Consider the following 26,679-nt stretch of genomic DNA (forward strand, 5'->3'; position numbering starts at 1 on the left):
TGAGCGTAATGAGGAAACTTGCCAGCGATCAAGGCCGACATGTACGCTTCACGCCCGACTGACTCGGCAGCAACAATCTGCCATGGAGCTGTTGCACAAATTACCTCCAGATTGGTGTCAGCTTCATTAACTCAATGACCTCTTTGACATTCAAAGTTTTTGATTTACAATATGGTCCACCTTCATAAATTCAGATACCTTTCATCATTTTTAGCATGGTTCCTATAAATAGCATATATACCAGAGCTTGAGCCATTAAACTGTAAATCTACTTTACTATATTTATTACACCATAAATTGACAAGTTTAGGGGCAACTTTGACACCAATGTACAACATGCAAATGCATAAATTCCTCTTCAATTCCATCATTATTCTTGTCATAGGCATTTTGTAACAAAAGCAGAATCACAGTGCCCCCTATCACTTGAAGCAATTATTGCAGCTCCTAATTCAGCAAGTACATGTAACAGTACAACACATGTTGTCATAATATGTGTTACAAAACGTGTTTGATACAAGTGGGAGTTGTAAAAAAACTACTGTAACAGTAGGATTCATGCTTTGATGTACTTTTTGTATTCATTGCATTGAATTTAATTTTTTCCAGTTTTTTAAAATTCAGATATTGAATAATATGTAAAAGTATGACAACAAAATACACAAAAAGTAAGTAGAATTTGTTCTTTATCTCTGAAATTCGTTGAGTATCTTTCGAACCCAGCAGTGACACAAGCGTGACACAAGTGCAGTGAGAGTGCACCTTTACACACTGTAACATGGCATAACAATCAGTTCTGTAATTGCTGTTAGTATATTAGTACAGGATGCATTATGAAAGTATTGGTCATCTCCCACCTGGGCAAAAGTGTGGTGAGATCCACAGCTTGAGGTGTAACTTCCCTCAAACACAGGAGAGATGGAAAGTTGGGATGAGAAATCATAGTGCCTACCTTGCAGATATGCATCTCTCTCTGCAGCTCATCGTGATTGGATGGCACATCTTGAGTCAGGAGACGTTTGATGTCTCTCAGCCAGGCTAGGCACCCCTCAATGTCATCCTCACAGTCGCTCCAGGACTGGGGTGGGGCAAAATATAGTCAGTCAGCCATTCAGCAAGTGAAAGGCAATGTGAAAGTGTAATGTTCAGAGCATATCATGCAGAATGAGCTGACAGGCTGAGAACTTCACAGTTTCTTTCAAATTCAAAAAATTCACAATATCTTTTTTTGTACTTTTGTTACAGTCATTGAAGTAAAATACATGCATAACTTGTTACATGGACAAATTTGATTTGCATGTTGAATATACATACTACTGGTACTGTAACATAAATCAATGAATTATCAAAGGCAGTAAAAAGTGTCACTACTCTCTTTGATATGGCTTGACAACTACTGATGATATCTTTTATTACCAGTTTTACCTGAAGTAATGACTCCAGTTGGTGTCTTTTGTGGTCCAGTGAATCACTGATGTCATTCCACTCCTTCTGGATATCAGTCAGCTCCCTTTCAAGAGCTCCCTCTACCTGTTTGTCTGAGACCTGCATCAGTTCTTCAGCTGTCTGCACCAGGGAGAGGTAGGTTGGCTCCTGAGCTGTAACCTTCTTCAGGGATGCCTGCAGTTGATAACAAGACAGTTTTAATCACCACTAAGGCCATGCTAACCCTGGCACTATATGCTATCAGTATACATTTTCTGATATTTTTTTCAATCTAAAGCATGTATCTGCTCATTTTGCAGCTGCATTGCTCGATTTACAGCATGGTTGAAAGCTTTTTTTTTCAAACAGCCAAAAATTGATGCACGTGCAGATATCATTCATATAATCAAATTAACATGGCCTACGATGAAAAATGTCCCAAACCACTCATCAAAACTGAAATGCTCCACTGACTTTGGGCGGGGTCACAAATGACATTGATCTCTGAGACTTGTCTATTTAAGACATTGGCAAAGATTATACAATTCCCTACCTCTACATGACAACCAGCTAAACATTGTAAATGAAAAAAAGAACTACAGCCAGACAGCAACTCTTGATAACAAACAACTTTAGACTGTATAAAAATCTCCTACCTCCACATCTTCCAACATGGCCCTGACTCTCTCCAGGGAGAGTGAAGAGAACTCATACTGTGCTATCTCATGTTTCATCTCCACCATCCAGGGCAGGACCTTGGTCCTCAAGGACCTGCAGGGACAAAACAAGCAGAGATAATGTTAACATTGCAGCTGTGTGATCATCTAAGGTAACAGCCTTGAAAATATCCTGGAATGTGTCACATGTTTTTTGTACTATATGACAATATAATATAATATTATAATAATATAACGCAATATTCTGTGCTCATGACATCAGTACATGTCAGTTTTGTCACATGTTTGTTTGCATAATGGATTTATTTCATTTTAGGAAGTACATGTACTGACTTGTAGAGCTGCCACTGCTGGATGCGATAGTCGATGACCTGTTTTCCCTCTCGTCAGAACTCCTGAGGACGTTCTGCCATTGGTCCCTCAGCAGGGTGAGGCGCTGCTGCAGGTCCTCCTCAGGGTCCTCCAGGACCTCCTCCGGCATGATGCGCTGGCCGTCCGACACGATGGAGTGCAGAATCTGCTGACGGCTGAACAGATCGGCTTGGAAAATCTACAATAGTAGATCAACACGTATCAGTTTACTGAATGGTAATTGACAAAGACGATGTAGTGTGGCTATACAAGGATTTCTAGAATTATAGCAACAACAAAAATACAGTCATACAGTCATAAAATACATGTAGGTAAGCTCAAAAAGTGTACTTGATGGTAAAACAAGTTATGCAACAGCTGGTAGAGCAAAAGAGGTACTCTTTTGAATGTACTGTTGCCTGACCTCATAAGCCTTCTGCTGCTCTAACAGGCCTTCATAGTTGCCAGCTATGTCCACAGCCAGGTCCTTCTCTGTCTGGGCCAGGAACAGCATCCATGTCTCACACTTCTGGGCAAAGTTCTGCTTATCTAGCATGATGCCTGGAAACGGAAGGGCAGTAAAGAGACATTATGGCATGACTCACACAAGTATCTGATTACTCATTAGTCAAAAGAGTATCATCATACAATGTAGATGAACACGAGTCCTAATTCTACTGGATGCTAGCATGCTTATGTGGAATTCTTCTACAATTCAAAACTGACCAATCAACAAAACCAGGCCCCGATGGAACAACTAATGTCTTGTTTCATTTATTGATGTTGATGCATTTGCTTATAAAGAAGGTTTCCTTACCCTGCATGGTCCTGTACTTGTCTGACATGAGAGTTGACATGTTGTACCAGCGCTGGTTCAGATCTCGCAGGCTTTTAGCCTCGTCCTCCCCCAGGGCCAGCCTGTAGCCAAGACTGTTCAGATCCTCCAGCTGCCCTGAGTAGTTGTTGAATTTCAGCATCTGGGTCTGTGGAGGGACAGGAACAGGGTTTTAACACATCTATTTTGAAAAAAAAAGCTATATTACATGCATATCATTGAAGAGGTTGATAATATGTATCACCGTAATTAGTTCTCATGCCTTGAGACTTTGTAAGGACAAGACTTTACAACATCATAGTTTATACATGGCACAGTCTTCCAACACTAGGCTAGGCTTGCAACAAATTGTTACATACACAAAGCAGTCTATCAAAAACTCTTGTATTGGTTTCTTTTCAAAGCAGGACTAAGAAACAGGCTGAAAAAAAATTGGTTTACTTTTTATGTGATGTAAAATGCTGTTCACAATACCAAACATGATGCCACATGTGTTGTTTACATACATGTTGTATCTTTAAAGTGGGCCAGTATCTGTCAAACCACACCATATCATTATCTGTGATGAGATAAAACACTGTTGCCCCAGGTGCTGGTGCCATCATTGCTTACTTATCAGGCCCATTACATGCTCTAAAAACTTTCATAAACTTTGTACCATCAGCATTTCTTAAGACACTACAGGTTTTATGAAAATCTTCTCCGTAAATTGTCAAAATACCCTTAAATGATGCTTTAATTGACAAGACAATGTGATGAGCATGCCAAGAATCTAACAACATTAGTGTTTCCACTTAGTGATGAAAAGCCTTAAAGTGACCTAACATATAATTTTGCAGGGTCCAGATTGTACTGTAGGCTAACTATCCATTAGAGCCAGGTGGTGGTTAAGCATAGCTGGGTGCACCCTAGGAGATTTTTCGAGTGTTGGCATTAGGGGCATTAGGCAAGAAGATGTTTATACCATAGGGGACACTAACACACAATGTTTAAACCATGTTGACAGAAATGATTTCAAAGCTATAGGAAATACAGGCAACTGTCACAACCTGTGCAAGTTTGATCTGTAGACTTTATCAATGTCAATCCTGGCTAGACTGCAGGTGGTGGATTTTAACAGGTCATTTACACTCCTTAATGACAGTTGTAACCTGGAGGATTGGGTCAATGCATTCCCCAGGAGATTACAGTGTGATATTTCCTAAGCAACCTGACATTGCTTTCTGCATTAAACATAGACCACTACAAGTCTGGAGTTCAGTAACATGTCATACATCATGTAAATGTAATAGCAGTACCAACTCTATATCCCCTGGGACACTGGAGTTCTCCTGTCATTGTGGCCTTTGAATAATTTACAAATTTCCTGGGGTAAAGACACTTATACATGTAGCATTAGGTGGTGAAAAGCTGATTTTTTGTTAGATACTACAGCCTTACACTACAGTTACAGGTAGTGTTTCTCAATTTTGTCAACCTTCTATGGTGACACACCTGTTTTATAAGGCAACACACAGCCCATTGTCATTCACCACAAGGATGAATTATTGATTGTGACAGAAAAATACAGCTGGGTAATGTTCCCTTTAATAGAGCAGAATCCTAGAAAAGTACAGCCAGGTAATGTCACAGGTCACTTGTCCTTTCAGTTCACTGAACTGACAACAACAGCAGCCAATCCATACCATTTTGCTATTTACATTGGTAATGACTGAACAATTTTAGAGAATAGCTGGCAGCTCAACACATAAAATGACCTGTTAGGTGGACCTTTGGACCTTTTTGAAATCCACTTCACAGAAATAGGACAAAAACACAATGTCCATGTTGAATTCTGGATTACATAATTCATGTAACATTACATGTAACGTTACATGTTGATATTCATCATGGCCAGTATTAGCACTTTACATATTTGCGATACCCTGTGTATCCTCAACGAAAATCATGGCACAGAGAAGTGCAGGAGAAGAGTCCAAACTCTAACCTTGATCTGGTCCATCCTGTCTCTGACAGTTGTCTCATCGGCTGACTTGTTGGGGTCGTCTGACTGCAGCACTTCTTCTGCCTCCTGCAGCAGCTTCTGCAGGCTCCCCACCTCCCCTTCAAACCGCTGGGAGTCTGCAGCTTTAGTCTGCACAACATGATAGGTAATTCGAACATGTCCGTTTTGGACGCGAATAGCCATCGGGCACGGCTTAAACTTCTCCCCTACAGCAGTTTACTAAAGGGCTCGTTACACCTGCATTGTTGTAGGTGTAGTAAACACGGAAACTCCCACGGGACTTTCTAAATGTCCTCGAGATTGTTGTCTTTACCTGGCTGCGTGACTGCAGGGTATCAGCTGCAACTGAACAACATTTTGTGTCCAAAGATCTCCCTATGTATGCATTCCCAGCTAATCTGGGGATCAAAATATGGCTTGGGTCAGTGTGGCATCTTATTGCCCATAGCAACAGTGTGCTGGGTGATGACAGGTCAGGTGGAAACAAAGCTGGGTTAGCCTTCCTACCGGCTAACCCAATTGTGGGATAACACATGACTTCACTAAGCATAGTGGTATTATCATACACCTGGGCAGAGAAATAACCTGGGAAGAAAAAAAATCCCTCATAATTTACAGTAGGTGGCCCCTTGTTTTCCATATACCACAGGTCCCTTGCATAGACCTGAGATACGGATTCAATCTTTAATCTAAATCAAAAACAAGAATCTACCTGTTTATATTCCTACATAGGGATGGCCAGGTACTTAAACTTAACCTCAAACTTGACTGACCTTTGCGACCTCCAGCTTCTTGATGACCTGTTGCTTGAGGGAGTCCAGTCTCTGCACCAGTGCCTTACACTGGGAGTGGAGATGTGCAGAGGCTGGGTTCTCCACATGGGCACACAGCTGTTCACACAGGCTGCCCAGACCCACCAGCTCCGAGCTGTACTGTTCCAGCTCAGACAATAGCTCCTGTAACACACAAGTCAGAGGTTTATATGAAGGAGAAGGTGGATTAAAGTCAACCTACAAAATGTACAAGTACCTATACTACCAATACATTTTGTTTACATTACAATTTGTCAACCAATGCAACACTTACGCAATCATATCAAACAGGGATGAAGACTGATGTACATGTAGTAACTACTTCTATACCTCATACTCCTCCCTGAGAGACCTGTTCTCCTTCTGTTCTGTCTTGAGCAGGTCTTGGAAGGTTCTCTCCCTGATGATGACCCAGTCCTTGGCACTGCTGTACTGGTCTTGGTACTGCTGCCACAGCTCCACAATCTGGTCATACTCAATCAGGCGGTTCTCCATGGCCTTCAGACACTCCGTATCTCTGTAAAAAATACGTTGGGTCAATAGGATGTTATTGTAAATAGACTGTTACACTGAGACTACTCTCTTTAAAGGAAATAGATGTAAAAGCCTCCATGTTCAAAAACTTCACTCGTGTTTATGTAATACTTGTGGCTCTTTTATCATAATCATTTACTGTTTTTCTTATATTGAATCAGAGTCAGTTATATGCATTTTCCCTATTTTTTGCAGGTGAAGCAAGTGTTGAAATGTTAGAGAAAGTTCATCGAATTCTCCTTCTTCTTGAATTGATAGGACGCTTAAGTGTCAAGCATCGCCAGTCACCATGACCCATTTTTATTCAATTACGAGGGCTTGTCTTAATTAATGCCCTAAGGCAAAACTGCAAGCTTAAGCTACAATAACTGAAACACTGGTGGCAGTATCTTTTGGCAGGAACAAAGCAGTCCAAATGTCTTATCCACAGGTTAGACAGGTATGTACTGTCCCTGTTGAAGATGCTTTGGGTCTGTCTTAAGGTCATTCTTTTTGACGTTGAGAAATTTGGGGGAGGGGTTATTCCTGAAAATGTCATGACAGAAAAGCATCTTGTTTTGAACTAAGATAAAGTGTATTTCTCAGTCATTGTATGTCTGAAAAAGGCTTTGCATAGAAAGTGTTGCCCCCTGACCTTGCTTTGAGCTGGTCCACCTCTCGTTGCAGCCTGTCCTTGACTCCAGGGTCAGACTCCTGCATCAGCTGGGCAGCCAGCTCCCCATGGACAACCAGGTTGTCCTCTTTGGCCATGAACTCCTCCTGAAGCTCCTGTGAACAAGGTTAACTTAGTTTAGGTCCAACAGGTGTAACAATGTACAGTATTAATATGCTGTATACACGAAACACTATTGTATATTTCAAGATAGGAGGAAAGATTTTCTTTTCAACAGTTTTAAGTTAAATGTAGGTATACTGCAGTATAGGACTTATCCTTCTCTTCTCAGAGTAATAATTGCAGAGTGTTGACACTAGACATTTATTTCTGAAGTGATCTACTAAGGATGGTAACATTGTTTACCTTTGTGTCAGCCTATTGTGAGCCAGGCAGGCAAGGTGAGAAAGGCAAGATAACAAGGAATGTGACGTATCTCGAAATGCATCAGTGAGCAAAGGTGGCCTGAAAGAACCATGTAGGAAAGTGCAAGAAGTAGAGAAGACAACTGTTGAAATAATGAAAGGCCCTCTTACCTTGAGTTCCTCAGCCTTCTTCTTGAGAGTCTCTAGATCTCCAAAGCCAGGTTTGAAGCGCCCTAGTGTGTACTCTGTACTGCCCAGATGCTGGGTGATTGTCTGCTGCACATGGTAGTACTGTTTCCACTGGTCGGCCAGGGCGGACAGGGACAGCTGCAACTCTGACACCTGCCGAAGACAGGAAGCACCACATAAAGCTTTCCCAACAGACATTGTTGATTTTGCTAGCAGGTCATTTTAGGAAGGACCTACTACAAAACCTGTCTTCTGGTCTCCTCTCTGGCCCATGATGCTGCAGGGGTACTGTCTATCACAAACATAATTACACATGACAAAGGAAATGGAGACTGGTCTATAAATGGATGTCAGTAATTATATGTTGACAGTATACAGCTAAATGTATGCTAAGCAAATAGGAAAGGGGCTATCCCATGGAAATAATTACCTTGCTGTGCATATTTTTTCTACAAATTAACAAGGGCTTTGAATTTTATCCTGACCAATGATCAGTATTACAGAATGTTCCGTAATCTACATGACATGTATAGTAGCTCACATGCCTAACAAAAAAGAATCTTTTTTGCACGTACATTGTTTATAATTCCAAATCTTTATCAGAGCCCAATCCCAAACCAACAGTCAATACCCTAAAAAAACCTCATGCATACACATATTTACATCCATGTACCTGACAACTACATGTACACAACCTTTGCCTTTACCATGTGACCTGTGGCCATACCTGTTGGTGTAGGTTGGTCCAACCTTGTCTGACTGTCTCCACATCGTGCTGGACAGCTGCTGCTGCAGGGTTGTTCTTCCCCTGGACCTGCTGATGTACTGTCTTCTGCAGCTCTGTTATTTCTGTGTCCTTTTTCTTCAGCTCACTGTCAAGATCCTGCAATGATCAAGGTTCAGTGAACCATGTTTTCAACATGTTTACATTCCAAGAAAGAATTACACGATTTGTTTTGGTTTCAGTCAGTAAACATCAGGTTCATAAGGTTACATTGTTCTCCTATACCCATGGGAAATCAGCAAGATGATGCACTCTCACACTCACCTGACAGAATGCCAGTGCATGTTGCACCTCTACCTCAGAGCTTCTCTTCTGGTGACGTTTGAGCTGGGCTTCCTGTTCCTGAAGCCAGGACTTCAACTCACTCAGACGGCCCTCAAACTCCATAGCATGGCTCAGTAAGGCCTGGTGTAAATGTACATGTATGTATTATAGTTCAATATATTGGAGAAACTAGTCACTGCTCAGGATGTCAGAAATTTCTTTACTCTTGCAGTTTACATAGTTCATTTCATCTTAAGTTTAAGAAGTTTGTTACCTATTTATGTCAATTCAACCTGAGGCTTTATGATGCTATTCTCCTCCAACAACGAAATCCAGAATGTAAATATTTAAATGGCAAACAGAACTACGCTTTACGATTATTTGTCTCAACGATTGTCTTCGTTTTGTCTAAGAGTCATAACTACTAATAATCACGATGTAAAACAATGATGTTCCTCTTCAGTTGACAGAGCTGTTTGCCCTCTTGACATGGCAAACACATATCTAGTCTATGGCAAAGAGAAGTAAACGGATTTTGAAAAAAACTACTTGTACTTTTAAAACAGACTATACTATCTAAAGGTCTTTCTAATAGCAGGACTCTTACTACACTTGGTTCTTCACCAGTGCGACAGAATACCTGCAGCTATGGTACACTGTGCCACACCCACCTCTGTCCTGTCCACCCTGGCCTGGAGCAGGTTGTTCAGTTCCTCCCATCTGTTGTTCATGGCCTCGTGTTTGACCAGGAAGTCCTCGTCCTCAGGACCTTGGGAACTCTGCATCACCGACTGGTTGATGAAGTCAACTGTCAGCTGCTTGGCTGACATGTCAATCTTGTAGCCCTGTTATACATGAGAAAGTATACAGGTTAAACAAGTTGCAGGACAATTGTGGCACCTCATGTAAGTGTTCAAAGGCCTACATTAATATGCATTTGACTTAAACAGTTACAATGTAATAACAGGTACTGCTCTTTACATCTTTTGGCTCCTATCTGAACAGCTTTCTCCAAACAGCTGCAGTTAAGTTTCTAACCTTGTATTTTTGCAGCACTGCCTGCAGCTCGGCCACTGTTGCCATGTCCTCCTCATGAGTGTCCTGCAGTGCTGCCTCCAGTCGGTCCATCCACAACAGGACCTCAGCAAGGGCCTAAAGATAAAACAAACAGTTATTTTCAGAAAAATCCAGAATCCTAGTAAGGGAAAGGATAGCAACAAGCATGAACAAAAATACCATTCCCATTACAAAGGTGTAATATAATCAAAGATTTAAAAGAGCTAAATGTTAATGGAAATAAAAATTTGCACAGTGATAGCATTGACTAAACAGTAAAAGTGTAATCCTAACCTGTCTGGATGGTAACATCTCCATCTGAGTCCTGTGGAGCTGCTTCTCAATAGCTGGGATCTTCCCCATCAGCTGTGTCCAGTTGGTCTCAATAATCTTCAGCCTGTCCTGCACAGTCTCTGCCTGCTGGCTCTTCAGTAGGATCAGCTGGTGACCCAGGGCTGTGGATGACTCCTTCAGAGGCTGGTGGAGGTCCACCTCCTTTCTAAATTCCTGTGGGCAATAAGAGAACAGGTTGTCACTGAACAAGGCACTAAATGTAAAGCATACTGGTACATTTTGTATCTATAGTGTGTGCAGGAAAAAACAAACCAAACCAAAGGAAAAGGATGGAATTTGCATTATCAATAATGAATAAAGGTTTAAGACCCAGAAAATGTTCCACTTTGTATTAGAACCTATGGCTTTTACTACTCGAATGGCCTGCTTTGTCAACATCATAAAGGACTTACAGTGAAATCATCCATGGCTCTGTCAATGCCACGAGGTTCCTGCTCAGCAAACTTGTTGAGTTTGTCCACTGCCCCTCCCAACCAGTCAATCAGCTTGGAGGAATCCTTGTCAAATGTCCTCCACTGGTTGTACAGCTGCTCAAGTTTGGACAGCTCCTGAAGAACCAACAACAATATCTTACAGAAAACAAGAAGTAATGAAAAAGCCCAGAGACAATGATGATTTCACTTAACTTTTACAGTATTGTGTACCAAAGGAATGTCATACAAAATAAGCAAGTAGGTATTTTTCCATTCTTACAAATGGACAGTTCATAATCTTTGAATGCTTGCAAAGATGAAAAGAACTTCCCCACAAATGACTAAAGATAAATATGACGATACCTGTGAAGTCTTTGTCTTTGCTGCTGTCCACCTGTCCTCAAACTGAGACAGTTTGGCCTCCAGGGAAGGGCAGTACACAGACTGGAGCACAGAGTTGCCCATGTCCAACATCCGCTGCACTACAGGCTGATGGTCCTTCAGGGCGGTCACAATGATCTTTAGAACAGTCACATATACAAACACACACAGTACACAGTAGAGGAGAGTAGTGCACATGTTAATGGTAAAAGGTTGCTACAAAGAAGTGTTATGAGAAAAGAAGAGGTAATGATCATGATGCACACTTACATTGAAACAAGCAAAGTGATGAATTGTAATGATATGTCAACTGAATACTCAGTCTGTAGGAAGTATGAAGGAAACACCAAGCAAATGCAGCGGTAAGTGTAGGACTAGTTGTCAAACTCAAAGCAGTAAAGGATGAAAGAAACTGCAAAACCAGTTGGCTAACAACATGTACACAGTTTTACACCCATGATGATTTTGCCAGGCAATGATTTACAGTGATTGCAACACATACATGTACATAAAGTAAGTACTGAGTAAGTTGTGTAATATCGAGTAAACTTTACCTTTAGTTTCTCCTATGTAGGTAATGCATGTGTGGAAGGATAGTAGGTATTAGTTGTTACTGTGCATAGCATGATTGTGCTGTGTCACTTTCTCTGACTTTTCATTAAGTGTCACGCAGATTACACAGATCAATGAGGCTCTCTGTACTTGATTTTTGTGAAAATAGACAAGGCAATATGTCATACCATTCCAATGTTTGATTCTATAGCAGATAGCTTATATGGAAAAGCCATAAAATTCAAACCCTACCTGATACAGAGTGACTCTATCCTGCAGCTTCTGCACCACATCTTCTGACATGTCCTCCACAGGGATCTGTGCCTCTGTCTCCTGTAGCCACTCACTCTGCAGCTCAAACTCCTCCTCAAACCTGTCCCAGGTCTGCGCTACTGTATCCAGGTCCTGAGACAGTCTGGATGCAGGGAAATGTCAGGATAAGTGGATAACATAGTAATATTTGTTTTCTGCCTTCCTTCTTCTCTTGACTCTAACTTTCAAGGTCAATCTCAAAGGTGCACAAGGACAGAGTGTTGATGAAAGACAACTCTCTATCAATGTTTGGCAAAAGAACAACAATGTAGTATAGTATGACGTCTTATATCAAGAGATGCCTTACCTTTGAGCCCTGTCCAGCGCGTTGGCTGCCCTGTGGTTCAGGCCAGTGTGCTGTTCTATGTACTGCTCCCTTGTTGATGGGTCCAGCTTCTGCAGCAGTGAGTCCACCAGGACCTTCTGTGCATCCAGCCCCAGGAAGAACTCACTGTGCTTCTCCAGGTGATGTTTCAGCTCGTCCAGCCCCGTCACTGTCAGCATCCCGGTGTTTAGTTTCTCCTCAGCTGTCTCAATAAAGTCCGAGTAGTCTTGTAGGAGCTTCTCATACTGCTGCAGTGCGGTGGCTGCCTTACCAAGGTCATTCTTTCTCCTGAGATTTAATAGCAAAATTTTTTCTTTAACAAGCTGATCATGAGGCCTTAAAACAGGCTCACCATTTTCAGTGACTAAGAATATAATAGTTCAATAGTAGACAGACAAACAAACAGACCTGTTGACGATTCTCAGAAGTTCATCCCAGTTGCTCTGCAGCATGGTTGTTTCCATGGTGACAGGAGCACGTGGATCATCATCACCCATCTCCCTGCCGCGCTCCAGGATGGAGGACACCTGGTCCTCATGGTCACTGATGTCATCCTCAATGTCCTGAAGGAAAAAGCAAAAGATGTTGAATACCAAAATGTATTCTAAAAAAAGATGATAAATTTGTTTTGACAATAACCACAGTTGGATTTTGTCACATGGCAAGTGTCATGTTATGTATGATTGCTTAAAAAGCTCTACATATAAAATTTGTAGAAAATTTATGTTTCCTACCTGAAGGTGGGCCAACTTGTCCTGGATGGTGTATTCAGAGTCATCATCATCATTTAGAATGTCTGACTTGGTCTCTGTTATCCATGTGTAGAGAGAGTTGATCTCCATCTGTCCAAGGGAAGGAACAGAACAAGAATGTCATGGCTTGTTTGGAGGAGGGCACTTTAATTTGCAATATCATCACAAACACACATAAATCTAGTGTTTTATTAGTTAGATTTAATTTTTTTATTTATCTATTTAGAATGCAATGGTACATTACACAGACCTATTAGATGAATGTAACTTTCATTTCATGAAGATAATTATGCTTGACTGACCTGAAAGTCCTTCCATTGTGAGTTCTTCTCAATGAGTTCTTGTTCCTTCTGCAGAGCCTGTCCCTCCAGTGTGTGGAGCCTGTCCTTCAGGTCAGACAGCGTCTGCTGTACCACCTGCCTGTTCCTGCTGTCCGCCTCCACCATCAGCTGCTGACAGGCTCGGTTCATCACATACACCTGGTCCTGGAACGCACCGATCTCCTTCCGCAGGGACTGGGGGAAAGCAAGTCTTTGTTTATAATCCTTAAATAGTCTAAACTTAGGGGCTTTCTTCAGCAAGGTTTTACAGAAAGGAATATTAGCACTCTATATGAAGTGTACTTTTTGTAACATTAACAGGCACTAGTTAGGCAAGACACATGCATGACAATAATGCAAAGTAGAAGAAATGTTAAAAATCATGAAAAGAAATTAGAAATGGTTGCATTCTTTCTGATGGCACTGTTAGATGACATGGTCTTTCCAAAACTCCTGTTCAGATTCTGTAGTTTGGCTGAATCCTATGCAACAACACAGAACAGATTGAGACTCTCACCTCGTTCTGTGCCAGTTGAGCCTCTGAGTCCTTGGACCAGTCTGAGGTGAAGAGCTTGAGTTCAATGTTGTCCAGCCAGCCTGACACGTCTTCGAGGGCATCCTGGTACTTCTGCTGGAAGTCAATAGCTTCCTCCAGACGAGACTGACTATCTGTCATCTGAGGAATATAGGTTGACAAACCTTCAATAGCATTCTCCCAGGATCTCTCAGTAACACAAAAATGTGAGACTTGTGTACAGTTTGTTAGGACAGGTCCATCCATCAAAAACTCATTTCTTTTAATTTTGAAGCAATCTGACATAAATCATGTTGAGCTTGAAAGAGAACTCTAGCAGAACTGCACAACATTGGCTGCATCTGCTAGAAAATATTGGGACAACAGTACTACTGTATCACCTTCAGTCACTTGTAAACACTTATTTTGTTTGTTTTTTCTGAGTGTTGACCACAAAATTATGACTTAGGTATACTAAATTCTATTCAAATTTTGTTGGCCAATGTTTGTATCTTCACTGCTTATATTTTAGAATGAATGACATAGGTACATACATTTACATCAAAATTGTACTTTCAAACATTTTCAACAAACTGGTACATGTACTACAATGTAGTACAGGGTCGAGGTGTACATGTTTTGTACATGTACATTGTAGCTTTTCACTAACAAATTGCAATTGACTGTTGTAAAAAGTGCCCTTAATAGGTGTTAAGGATTACCTCTGACTGCATGTTCTCCCAACACTTGTGCAGGTCATCCAGGGTGTTCTTCAGCTCCCCCATGTTGGATTCCCCCTGTCCAGGACTGTCAAAGGAGGGTGGGCGGAACTGGCTCATGGACAGCTTTCTCTGCAGCTGTACCAAAAAAACAGCAAGGTTTAGAACACATGCTTCACTGTCAATAAGCTTAAGGGTTCATAATATTAATGGCAGTGACTAATACTGACATAAATAGAAACATAAGGGACCCTTTTTAACGAGAACTTTGTGACAGACAGAAGATATTAACCTGAGGTGGTGGTCTGTTCTGCTGGAGAGCCAGCTGCAGCTGCTGTTTCCTCTCCCCGATCTCCTGAGACAGCTCCTCCCACCGCTGCCTTAGATCCGCCATGTCGGTCTCACTGCCATTGCTGGATCCCATGTCGCTCTCTGTGGAGGACCGCTGTCGGAGGATTCTCTCCCCTTTCTTTGCAATGGACTTCAGCAGGTGTTTGTGCTGGGCCAGCTCCTCATCTAGTGCTTTCTGTTGAGAGGTACATTGTATGTACATGCTTTAGTCCACCTGTCTGACTGTGCCTGCAAGTTATCATGTGGGCCTTAATATTTCACCTAATACTAAAGGTTTTTTTAAAGAATGTACTGCCTTTGTTTGTCATGCAGGCAAGTCAGTAGAATAACAGCATTACCTGTTTTTCCTCATAAGTGGGGCTGCCCTCATCCAGTGCGCCCTTCTGTCTCATCAAGGCAGAATGGTGCTCTGGGATTGATGGAAGTGCGGGTGGAGCTCTTTTAGACCCTGGAGATGTTGGCCTCGCACCTCCTTCTGCACCTGCGACACCTGCTTCATCAACAGGCTTGTCATGGTCACTGCTAATCTCCATAGGTGTGTCTGTCATGTCCTGGTCAGCAGAGGTCTGGGCCACAGCAAACATTTGTTCTGGGGAGATTTCTGATGGGGAGTCTGGGGTTGCTGCGGTAACAGAGATGCTGACTCCCTCCTCCCCTGCTGCGGCACCCTTGCTGTTGGCTATCCAACTCTGCATCTTCTTAACGCGCGACTGAGGATCAAGAAACACCAAATAGACACAGTCAGCACTAGATTCTCTGAGCCTAAGATTGATGACCAATTGATTACCAAAGTAGCTAGTCGATCAATCAATCAATCAATGAAACAAACAGTTGGCAAGAATCAATCAAACAATCAATGATTCTACCAGGCAACAAGCATAATTTACCTTCAATACCAAATTCATAAAAAATTGTCATACATGGAAAAATGTATCAAATACAGTCCTGACCTGGTATTCCTCCAGTTCTTTCTCCCTCTGCTCACAGGCCTCAGCAGCCTCACTGATGTTGTCTTCCCTTTTGGTGAGGGCCTCCTGTAGATCAGCCATGTCTCTCTGTAGGTTGTTGAGCTGTGAGAACATCAGCTCCGCCTGAAAGGATTGTGTACTGTTATCATTACTGTGGCATGATAAACAAGGTGGTGTTTATCTGGACTCTGTCAATGTAACATTGTACACATGTAGCAGAGTGGAAAAAGTAAAACAACGCTATGATGGCCATGGCAAAGGAAAAAGCTACAGTAAGGTTAAGAGTACCTGTGCAGGCGGCTCCTTCTCTACTAGATCACTGCAGCGGTCCTGGAGCTCAGGAAGCCGAATAAGACGGTCCTCCAGATCTGATTGCAGGCGCTGCAGAGGAACAGGTGTTGTATTATATATACATGTATCCACATACATATAATAATCATAAAAAAAGTTGTATTTGCCCTACAAAGTGCCTAGTAGTCTAAAAGTCATCTTTGTTTATGTGGTTACATAGTCTTGTTTGAGTTGTATCGATCCTGACAAGTCTTCGTCATCATAAAACCTAGTCAAAATGGAGTTTCAAGTGTAACAGTGGGGGTTACTACTATGCCAATTGGCTGGTAAGCCTTTCATAGCACAGCGGTTAGCACTGCTTGGTTTGTCTGTTTCTACTCCTTTCTTACACAAGGTTCTTGAAGGCCAAAAAATAATGCCATGTGAATTTTTGTTGACAACAAACAAAACGTCTTCTAGAGGACAGCAGTGTAACATGACCCAAAGGACAAGGTCACACATTCAAGTTTAAATACAAGCTGATAGTCAACAAAAATGTACCTAAAAATCAGAGGCACCCTCCCACGGCCCCTCAGGTAAGTCTGGTTGTGCTAACCTTTGACCAGGTGTGCAGGTCTGGATTTAGCAGTAAAACACCCCAACACCAAAGTCAAGGTAGACTGAACAGAGACAATACTCAAGAGACAAAAGGGGTAACTGGGGGTCATTGGCTAAAGAATGTGACTTAATTAATTTAAGACCTGAAAACAAGTGCTCAAATTAAGGCTGCCCACATGTCATAGTCTGCATGTCAATCCAAATTGTACAGAAAGATAGGCCTGGAATATTTAGCAGGTCTATCAAAACAAGGGACAAAGGGACTTGTCTTTACACGTTACTTGGAGCGTAAGCATGAGTCGGAGCAAACTCTTCCACATCAATAAACACAGATCAAGGCACATGACTAGACTCAAAACAAATGGCTTGTAGACATGTGGGCAGGGGCCAGATTCCATAAATAACATGCACACCCAAACCTGGCCTGGGTCCAAAAAATGTCATGTAAACAACATGCAGGACAAACACCACTTACCAAGTGTGTCTGCTAGATTGTCTTTTTCAACCATGTACAACTGACATTTCTATTTCTTAAATCACAATATCCCATAGTCTAACTAATGGTTTGAATATTTGGGCATGGCATTTGATACCCTAGGGTGGGTGTGTTCCTAACATGTGCCAAGCTGGTTGGGATATTTTTACCCATATATGTCAGACATGTGCAGTATGCCCATAACAAGCCCCATGACACCACCTCTAAGTGTGGTAAACACTGGACAGTTTGTAAAATGAGATGATGTCCACTTGGGAGAGGTCAATGCTTGGGAGCAATATGGGGGCAGATGTTACAAGGCCATGCTTCTATTCTATATAATAGTAAATGTAGATATAGACCTGCTACATCCCAAATCTTAAATGATTGCTTCTCAAATTCCTAAGGACTAAGTATATTAGACTTCAGTAGGAATATCTATGAAATCCTTCCCAAACAACCTGTTGCTCAAAGATGCTTGTAGCATGTTTGCAAAAGGGTACAGTAATTATTACTAGGCCCATTATTCTTGGCCCTCCATGTGGTGTTTTGAAATGTGGCCTGTTGGCTCATGAATAATTAAGTGCCAAACACAAATGCAACCTTCTGCAGTCCTGGATATCAGAAATTCCCCATGTTGTGAGATAAAATACTTCTCTGATACTACAGCCTATAGTCCGTTTACCTTGTTTTCTTCCAGCTGCTCATCGAGAGCTTCCCTGTCACTAGCAGTGATGAAGTCAATGGAAGACTGAACCCGTGCACCAGTGACCCAGGTGTGGAGCGCCTGCATCTCAGCCTGGTAGGCTGACAGGGCCTCCTGGTGGGCTCGCTGCTGCTCAAGTCTCTCCTGGAGTGAGGAAAAAAATAGTTGCTATCCTGTAAACTTGACAATGCTGTAACATACATTGTATGTTATACATTGTATGTTATAAAGACACCTTAATTTCAAGTATCCTCCTTCAAGTGATGCCTTAAAAGGTTGCTTTGTACATGTACCCCAGAAGTGCTTCATAGATGTTCAACTTCTTTTTTGACACACACGAATGTAGCTCAATGTGGTAGCTGACAATCACATATTAATTAAAGAGTGCCACAACAACATAACACAGTACCAAAACATACCTTGTTAAGGAATGGAAAACAGTCTGACGGAAACTCCATTTAGACTTCTCCATGATGTACCATTGTAACATGTAACATGTCAGAAGGGCACCATTTTGCTGAATACCCGTGATGCCACTAATGTGTAGTTATCTAGTGTAATTACCTATTCATAGATAATGATATGTATTCAGTACTTGCTGCTTTCCCTAAATGCACTTGAATGATCAATGCCTGCCTGGTAGCTACAATGCACTCCACTTTCAACTACAGCATTTAGGGAGAACCTCAAAACATTTGTGGTACTACCACGTTACCTGACACATTAATATTTAATGTCCTTGCAACCAATTTGTTGTTTAGAATCACCAAAGGTAAGCAATTTTGAGGAGGGAAGTAACATTATATTTAAAGACGAAAAGACATTCATCAAATTTATGATATTTCCCTAGGAAATTATGGATTAAATATTCCATTCATCTGGAAAAATTCTGTTCACAAATCAGTAACAATTAAGGTGTCCCCTCAAGATATTCCTTGGGAAAAAGAAAATGTGCGGAAATGTTTGCGGTGGTTTGATATTTGCGGTTTTAGCGGTGACCACTTCTCCGCGAACTTAAAACCACCACGAACATTTTTCCATTATAGTATGAGACTGCAGTCTATGGCACTACCACGAACTTAAAATCACAGCGAATACTCCGTTTTCCCGCTACCGCGAAAGTAAATCCCCACAAACTTAAATGCATTTACAGTACTGTAGTTTCTGTACCATTTAAACAGTTTACCTCTATTTCCTTTTGCTTGGCAGTGGCTTGGTCTTTCAGAGAAGCTAGTCTGAGGTTAAGGTCAGAGGTCGTGACCTGGACATTCCCCTCCATCTCTGTTGACTGTGTGGACTGGGCTGCCTGCTGACCCCTCTCCTCAACCTTCTTCACTCCTTCCCTCAGCTGGGACAACTCAGCCAGGACAAACTGTGGTGGAAACAAGGTCATTTATTTCTCTGTGTTCAGTTATTTTTCAGGTCTATAGTATCTGGGTGGGAAAACCATGATGATACTACAGTATTATACAGCAATCTCAAGGTGTAAATGATGAAAATTTCATGGTGGTGTTAATGTCCACAGTTTTTGCATTGCCAGTTTACCACAAACTTAAGACTGTCGCCAACATTTTTCGATGGAGTGCATGGTGTTACTTCGGACTTATAACCACCGCGAACAGTCCTTTTTCCCCTTCTGCAAAATTAAATCCCCACAAATTTGAATGCATTTAAAGTACTTTTTCACAGACTATAGGCTGGTCTCCTATATTTGCTAGTTCAAGACTGCCTTATTTATTAGATTTCTTCCAGTAACCAAGCAAGACAACAAACCTGAACATCTATCAGCTGGTTCTCTAAGTCCTCCCCGTCCACCAGTACAGCGTCCAGCTGTGTCTGCGTGGTGTCCACAGCGGTGGTGACCTCTGACACGGCCTGTTGGTACTCCTCCTGGTGCTGAAGGGCCTGTAGAAGCTGCTGCTCTCGGGAGGAAACCTGCAGAACAGGAGTTAACATGTCCAAATCAGACTGGAGAAGTCAAACAGAAATAACCCTGCCAGGACAAAACTCTGAATGTTAGCTTTATTTTGCTCAATGCACATACTTTCCAATAAGCAGCAAAAGAAACAATGGCAACATTAATTAAAAGCCACAAGCACCAGGAGCAACAAGTACCAACGACAAGTCACCTCTGACCAGATTTCATTACAATATCAATAAACAGCTTAGTATAAATTACTTTGGAGTAACACTTGCCAGGTGCTATTGTTCACCTGCTGGTTACATGATATCTGAGAAGACAGTGAAAGTATAGAAAGGGCAAGTTGAACTACTTTAAGCTTGATCTTATAACAATGGTTCTGCAGAGAAATAATAGATATCCCACCTGTTCATGTAGACTGCTCCAGGATTTGTTGAGCTGATCCAGCTCAGGATCCCCAGTACTGAGGGCAGTTTCTGACCCGAACTCAACTGGAAGGGACATCATGTACTCGGCACCTGATTGGTCCAACTCTTGCACTGTCAGGTCGCTCTGTGAAGACGTGACTGACGCGGCAGTGCTGGGCAGGGAGCCAGGGGCAAGTTCACCCGGCAGACCGTATGCCTGATAAAAATACAACTACAAGGTCATCTCACATTAAGATAGGTGTAATCCATGGAAACACTCATCATCATCATCACTAAGAAACACTATTTCTTCATATTACGATTCATTTCCAAAATTTCTCTAACATAACTTGCAGGGATATCAAAAACTATAAAGAGCCCCTCTTGCAACACCTAATCATTACTCTGATAAATTCAAGCCGTAGCAACTGTATTGTGATTTGAAAACTGGTTAGACAGGTCAATGATTCTCACTTATTAGATCAATGCCAGCTCTAAAAATGTGTTTAACTGTGGCTTTTGTAGCAGAGCTACAAATACATGGGATTACAAAATAACACAAAGAACATACACAATACGAGACCACATTGATACTATATTGAATAGATTTAAGCTAGTTGTAAGGTTCCTGAAGACAGTAAAGATCATCCCTCCTACCAAGGAAAGGTCATGTGCAGCCAATGGTCTATAATGGCATGTTTATCACTTCACTTCATTTGTGTAGGACTAACAATACATTTAGTAACAATACATTGCATTGTTTGCTTTTACAGGTTGAGTCATGACATACAGTGTCTGCATTTATTCAATACATGTATAATAAAGCTATTGTAAATCTCTTGTTGCAAATGACTTTTTAACACCACAAAATGACTTTTCACACCACAAGAATAGTCAATTTTTAAAAATCTTCATCTCTTTTGAAAAAAAGGTGCTATTTAATAAATCATTATGGCACACAGCATATATATAATTAGTTTTCACTAACAGGACACCAATAGGTTTGCTGAGAGAGTTAGTAATGACCTGTAGCCTCCTGCCCAGCAGCATGTCATGCCTGGCCTGGTCCCAGGTGTGCGGCTGCCTGACCTGTGGCATGGGGGAGGACGTCACACTCGCACCACTGCTCATCCCACTGTCCTTTCCTCTCTCCTCAGGCTCAAAGGACTGTGGGGCGTGATATGAGTGGGGGTCAAATCAGTGTATGTGGTGCAGTGAGATCATGAAACGTGCCGTGAACAGGGTGATGGACAGAGTCGTTCTTACCAACACTCGTGCTTTATGATTACTATCAATCCTTACATTTTTAAAAACTTCTGTTAACATGTGCTCTAGGATGGATCTTTTCAGAAGGAATCCAGCAGAACTTTGAAACAAGGAACACATCGAGAAAATATTAAGAAATCTAAAGGAAAGAGGGAGAATGAGTTTGAGGTTCAACCATCTGATGACATTACTCACCAAGGAGAGAGGAAAGGCAGCTTGGCAGTGGAGAGTCTAGGAGGGTGATAAGTCCATTTACAAATTAAAGAAAAGGAACTTAAAGGTCATAAAAGTATACGCAGATGGACTATTCATAATTTGCATCTTGTAGAGAATACCTGGAAGCAGAAGCCGGGCACTAACACATAACAAGTACACGGAGGCCACAAAAGTGGTTAGTGCCAACAATGATGAGTAAATGAAAAACAAAAACAAAACAAAGTGGTCAGAAATAGCACATAGAACACTTCCTCCACTCCCCCCACAGGTCTCTTCAGGTCCATACCTGAGTTGAGCTCCTGTCTTCGCTGGCTATTGACCCCGACCTGACCCTGTTTATCAGCACATCAATGGACATGTCCTTGTCCTGCAGGGGTCCTTGTATGGCCAGTTGCTGTCGACGTTCAATCAAACTGGCCAGCTGGTTCTGGTAGCTCCTTACCTGGGCAACTAGAGCCTAGGGAAGAGCAGAACAGAAGACATCAGGGTAATATCAAATAACCCGGTCATACACATGGAGTTTCTTGTATTCTATAAACCAAGGTCAATTTGAATTTGGAATGTTCAGTTTATTTGGAATGACACACAGCGGTCTTGAAATTGGGAAAATAGCATTTAAAATTCTAAGTGAGGTAAGGGATGACATTTCAACAGATATCAATACTTAATCACATTAAAAAAATATCATCCTTGAACCGAGTGACAGATGTAATAAAAAGCAATGTTACCTGGTTCTGTGCAATGTGCTTCTTCAGGTCTTCTACAGTTGCCCCTGCAGGGGCCATTTCTTCCATCTGCTTCTGGGCCTCCTCTATGGCACCCGTCAGCTGCTGTACCTGTGCCTCATGATGCAGCTCCTGGCTCACAGCCTCCTGTAGTGGGAAACACACATGGTAAGTTACCTTAAACTCCTTAGAGGAGAGGATTGAAATCAGTTAACACATGTTAAGAAGCAATAAAAGGGCGACATTGCCTGACCTTGATGGCTTGGTTCTGTCTGACAGCGGCATAGTGCAGGATTGCCACCTCCCCCTGTAGGGTCTGTGCATTCTGACACGCCGGCATGTCTGCAGCCTGCACCTTCAGTCTCTGCCTCCTCTCCAGCAGGACTGACATCTCAGCACGGTGGGCCTCAATGTCCTTTAGGAGTGCCTGTAAGGGACAGATGGAAGCTTTTACTGTGACCTGTTCTATCATTGGCGACCACTGCTGGGAGACCAGACATACAAGTTTGTTACTTTGTTCCTGAGCAGCATATCATTTTTGATAAAAATATTATCAAGGAGACTAAACGAATAATGCCAGTACTGCCATTACTACTTCATATAAAGTGAACACATACATAAAATGGGTTCAATGTAGAAAGATGCCAGATCTACTGTAAATTTGTTCCATACCTCCTGTGCTGCTAATCTCTCCTTGAGAGGAAGCTGCTGAAACTCTGGAGAGGCCAACTTAGCCTGGGACTCCTCCATCTTAGCCTGGAGCTGCTCAACTGCTGCTTCAAAGTCTTGGACTTCATCTTCATGGGTTACAAGTGAAGGATATAGTGTAAGTCTTTGTTTAATATACATTTGGTGCAAATACGACCACTATCATTATGTCATAGCAATATTCTTGATTCCATGTCCATAAAAAGTTAATACATATTCTTGACATGCTTGATACAGGGTTGTAACAAAATGAACTGCGAGAAACTGCCATGACAATTATGACACCTTTACCTGTGGCTTCTGTCAGCTGCTTGAGGTTCTGGTTAGCTGCGACCTTGACCTGACTGGTCCTGTCGCTGACATCTGACAGCCGCGGCAGGAGGGGAGACACGTTACACAGCTGGCTCAGCTGGTGCATCTTCTCTCGCATTATCTGTACATGGGGCTGGCTTTCCTCTCCCTGATCAAGGATATCCTGTACAAAGTAGCAAAATGATACACATTCAACTGACTGTTGTTGTCAGCTATATGGAGAGTAATAGAAGAGTAAGAGCATAAACATTTTTTAATGTGTAAAAATTGAACTTTCACCGTGTTTCAACCCAAGTAATCTTATGAACTTGCTCTCACCTTGTGCTCTTGCTGTTGCTGGCACACCTTGTCATAGCTGTCCAAGGTGATGCCAGGTCTGACCAGCTCCTCCCCTTTCTCCAGCCATTCACTGACCTGCTTCTCAGCTTCCTCAAACTCTGCCAGCAGGTCAGCTGCCTCGTCCAGGTTCCCTTTCTTTGACTTGGACTTAGCCTGAAGAGGGCAGATCATGGTTGGGAAAACAGTGTCATTGGGCGACTCAGATATGAAATGGTCCTAATGAGGTTAATAAGTTTTGTAGCTGAACGATTCCAACACTATTTCAGATAAAAGTTACTTATCAAGTAAGAATTTTTGCTGTAAAGGAGATCTTGCAAATGATTCATACCTCCAAACTTGAGAAATGTTCATTCAGGGGGCCAATGATGCTTGACAGTCTTTCTTTCTCCTGAGGATCGTTGGTGTCATCTGACAGATGTTTGGCTCTCTCATTTAGTGAGTCAAGTCTCTCGCGTAGCTGTTCCAGTGCAGTGCACATTTCCTGAATAGCACATAGATCACAAGTTTAGCGACTGAAAAATTGTTCTCACTAAAAATCTATGATCTAATTAGAAAACTCTGGGACTGCCTACTATTTACAATCAGACAATCTGAATTGGCTTAAAGTTTAGATACCATTCTTAGTTACTTAAAAACAATAGGAAGTCTTTTTAGAAGGTAGGAAGTCTTGGCTCAAAAAGGCTGCAAGTCTACCCACCTGGTGACCCTCCTTGTCCTTGTTGATGTCCATGATAGGCTGGCTGACTTGCTTCTCCAGCTCCACCAGAGAAGACTTGACTTCCTTCATGTCCTGCTGGAACTCCTCACGGACAGCCTTGGCCATCTCCAGATGTTCACTGCTCCGGGCGAGCTCTTCCTCAACCTGACACAGGTACACTTTCACCATGATTACAGGCTCAGATAGGGGATCCAACTAAGGTAACTTTATGACAGTCTCATGTACAACTGTACCTTTTACCTTGCATAGGGAAGAAGAAGCTTCAAATGTTCAAAAGAACGTTCTGGGATTAAATTAAGACCAATCTTGTTCACAAACCATCAATCCACTCTAAAGATTTCTTCCCTCTTCGTCAAATGAAACCCATTTCTTTTGAAATGCAATAAAACATGGACAATACTTTTGAATGCAATAACATTCCAGGAGCCCCTTGAATGTTCCAGACAAGTCTAATGTATGTTAGATTATACTAGATCACAATTGATGAAGAAGTGAGGAATAAAGTGCTGACAGCAGCATCCTGCCTTACCTCCTCCTCAGCCAGTGTCAGCTCCTGTATCTGCTGGGACATCTCCGGTGGCAGGTCACCCTCCTTGTACTTCTCCTTCTTCTGGCCAATCAGCTGTTTCACCTCCTGTAGTCGGGATGTCAGCTGGCTCTTCAGTTCCTAATAATTAGGAAGCAGACATGAGAATTTCAGTTACACATAAAATCAAATGTATCGGAATTTCATTGAACAAGATTTAGTGCATATCACAAAAATGATGCAATTCCCACAATAAGGTAAATCTTTTACATTAAATACTAGTACACTGAACTTGTGTCTATTAAGACACATATCTAACCTAGTTCCTTTTGGTGACCCGAAGTTTAGAATGCTTGTCAGGAACTTGGTATGTAGGCCAAGACTATACAAACAACATCCTTCAACATGTATGCAATGCTTAACTACCACTACGTTGTAAATGAAAGCTAACAGTCACAATTTGTAGGAATTAGTAAAGACAAGGCTATAACCATTTATACTCACCGCTTGTCTGTCCAGCTTGCCCTGTACTTCTCCAGCTGAAGGTCCAAGCCCCTCCACTTCTGCCAGCTCTAACCTGGCACCCTGTATCCAGGAGATGGTCTCTCCCAACTCTCCCTGGAGCTGTTCTCTGTCTGACAGCTCCTCCTGTACAGCTTGCTGGTACTGCAGGGTCTGCTGGGTTAGGCTAGAGATGCAAAACATATTGCCTTAACAATAAAATAAGGGATTTCTTTTTATAACATTTTTGTTGCACGAAGTTGAGTGTACGTATAATAAGTGTCTGTAGAATTTTACTGGTTAAAACTTTCATTCTAAAAAATATAACTGTACAATAACATATGCTGTACCAAGCTCAAGTTCATACTGCACTACAAGTATGTGTATGATCACACAGCTTGAGTAGATAAGCAATACCTGCTAAGTCTGTGCTGCAGCTGCCGAACCTCCTGACTGACAGCCTGAGCTGCATCGCTCTCAGGGTCAAGTTTACTGATAATGGCCTGTGCAGCTTGGCCTGCCTCCATGAGGGATGAGTCCACTGTTTCAAGATCTTCACATAGGGACTGTGAAAAAAGATAAATGTCACCTGTCTGATATCTACATGTACACATGACGTTATTGGCCATATCTGACAAGTACTTATGTGTGGTGTGTCGATTATTTCTCAAATACTAAGTGCAGGAATCATTTTATAAACTGTTACCTTAGTGTCCTGTGCCCTGGCTTTAAGTAGCTCCATGCCTGCTGTCTCCACCTGGTCCTGAGGAAGGCCGTCCTGCAGCTGCTGCAGGCTGGAGCTGATGGCATCCACCTGTTCCTGGTGAACCTGCCACTGAGCACGGTTCTCATCCAGAATCACCTGCTGCTCTGTAGCTGCACGCTGGAGGGATGCCCACCTGTGTGGTGTGAATGACATTCAACTTACTGTATATAAGCCATAAAACGTTACATCATTTGTTTCTGATCTTGCTAAAGTATCTAATAGTTTATATGTAAATCAGATACAGAAGTGCTCAGAGATTGAAATCTGCAGTTGATATTGGCTCCAAGAATGTATT

At 42.0% G+C, this 26,679-nt stretch overlaps 1 protein-coding gene across 1 annotated transcript in view; it reads right to left on the reverse strand.

Annotated features, from left to right (window-relative positions):
• LOC118411261 (nesprin-1-like) overlaps window positions 1-26,679 on the reverse strand; it is a gene marked incomplete in the record, with an annotated part of 114,399 nt that overhangs the window by 14,535 nt on the left and 73,185 nt on the right. Inside the window, 49 exon segments of the mRNA XM_035813467.1 lie at window positions 953-1,078; window positions 1,426-1,620; window positions 2,082-2,196; window positions 2,436-2,479; window positions 2,482-2,652; window positions 2,878-3,014; window positions 3,271-3,436; window positions 5,276-5,422; window positions 6,067-6,249; window positions 6,436-6,622; window positions 7,274-7,407; window positions 7,658-7,669; window positions 7,828-7,998; window positions 8,573-8,728; window positions 8,894-9,034; window positions 9,565-9,738; window positions 9,932-10,045; window positions 10,244-10,456; window positions 10,696-10,851; window positions 11,080-11,235; window positions 11,902-12,064; window positions 12,269-12,574; window positions 12,695-12,849; window positions 13,021-13,128; window positions 13,341-13,553; window positions 13,876-14,034; window positions 14,595-14,729; window positions 14,884-15,117; window positions 15,281-15,652; window positions 15,893-16,033; window positions 16,199-16,291; window positions 17,959-18,123; window positions 19,166-19,351; window positions 19,753-19,914; window positions 20,306-20,524; window positions 21,334-21,474; window positions 21,769-21,804; window positions 22,076-22,246; window positions 22,518-22,661; window positions 22,768-22,941; window positions 23,187-23,311; window positions 23,514-23,697; window positions 23,853-24,026; window positions 24,202-24,354; window positions 24,571-24,735; window positions 25,121-25,258; window positions 25,622-25,805; window positions 26,036-26,184; window positions 26,325-26,517. Of these exon segments, the coding sequence (XP_035669360.1) occupies window positions 953-1,078; window positions 1,426-1,620; window positions 2,082-2,196; window positions 2,436-2,479; window positions 2,482-2,652; window positions 2,878-3,014; window positions 3,271-3,436; window positions 5,276-5,422; window positions 6,067-6,249; window positions 6,436-6,622; window positions 7,274-7,407; window positions 7,658-7,669; window positions 7,828-7,998; window positions 8,573-8,728; window positions 8,894-9,034; window positions 9,565-9,738; window positions 9,932-10,045; window positions 10,244-10,456; window positions 10,696-10,851; window positions 11,080-11,235; window positions 11,902-12,064; window positions 12,269-12,574; window positions 12,695-12,849; window positions 13,021-13,128; window positions 13,341-13,553; window positions 13,876-14,034; window positions 14,595-14,729; window positions 14,884-15,117; window positions 15,281-15,652; window positions 15,893-16,033; window positions 16,199-16,291; window positions 17,959-18,123; window positions 19,166-19,351; window positions 19,753-19,914; window positions 20,306-20,524; window positions 21,334-21,474; window positions 21,769-21,804; window positions 22,076-22,246; window positions 22,518-22,661; window positions 22,768-22,941; window positions 23,187-23,311; window positions 23,514-23,697; window positions 23,853-24,026; window positions 24,202-24,354; window positions 24,571-24,735; window positions 25,121-25,258; window positions 25,622-25,805; window positions 26,036-26,184; window positions 26,325-26,517 (7,840 nt within the window).

This window comes from Branchiostoma floridae, chromosome 1 (genome assembly GCF_000003815.2).
Source record: "Branchiostoma floridae strain S238N-H82 chromosome 1, Bfl_VNyyK, whole genome shotgun sequence".
In the NCBI taxonomy this organism is placed as follows: Eukaryota; Metazoa; Chordata; class Leptocardii; order Amphioxiformes; family Branchiostomatidae; genus Branchiostoma; species Branchiostoma floridae.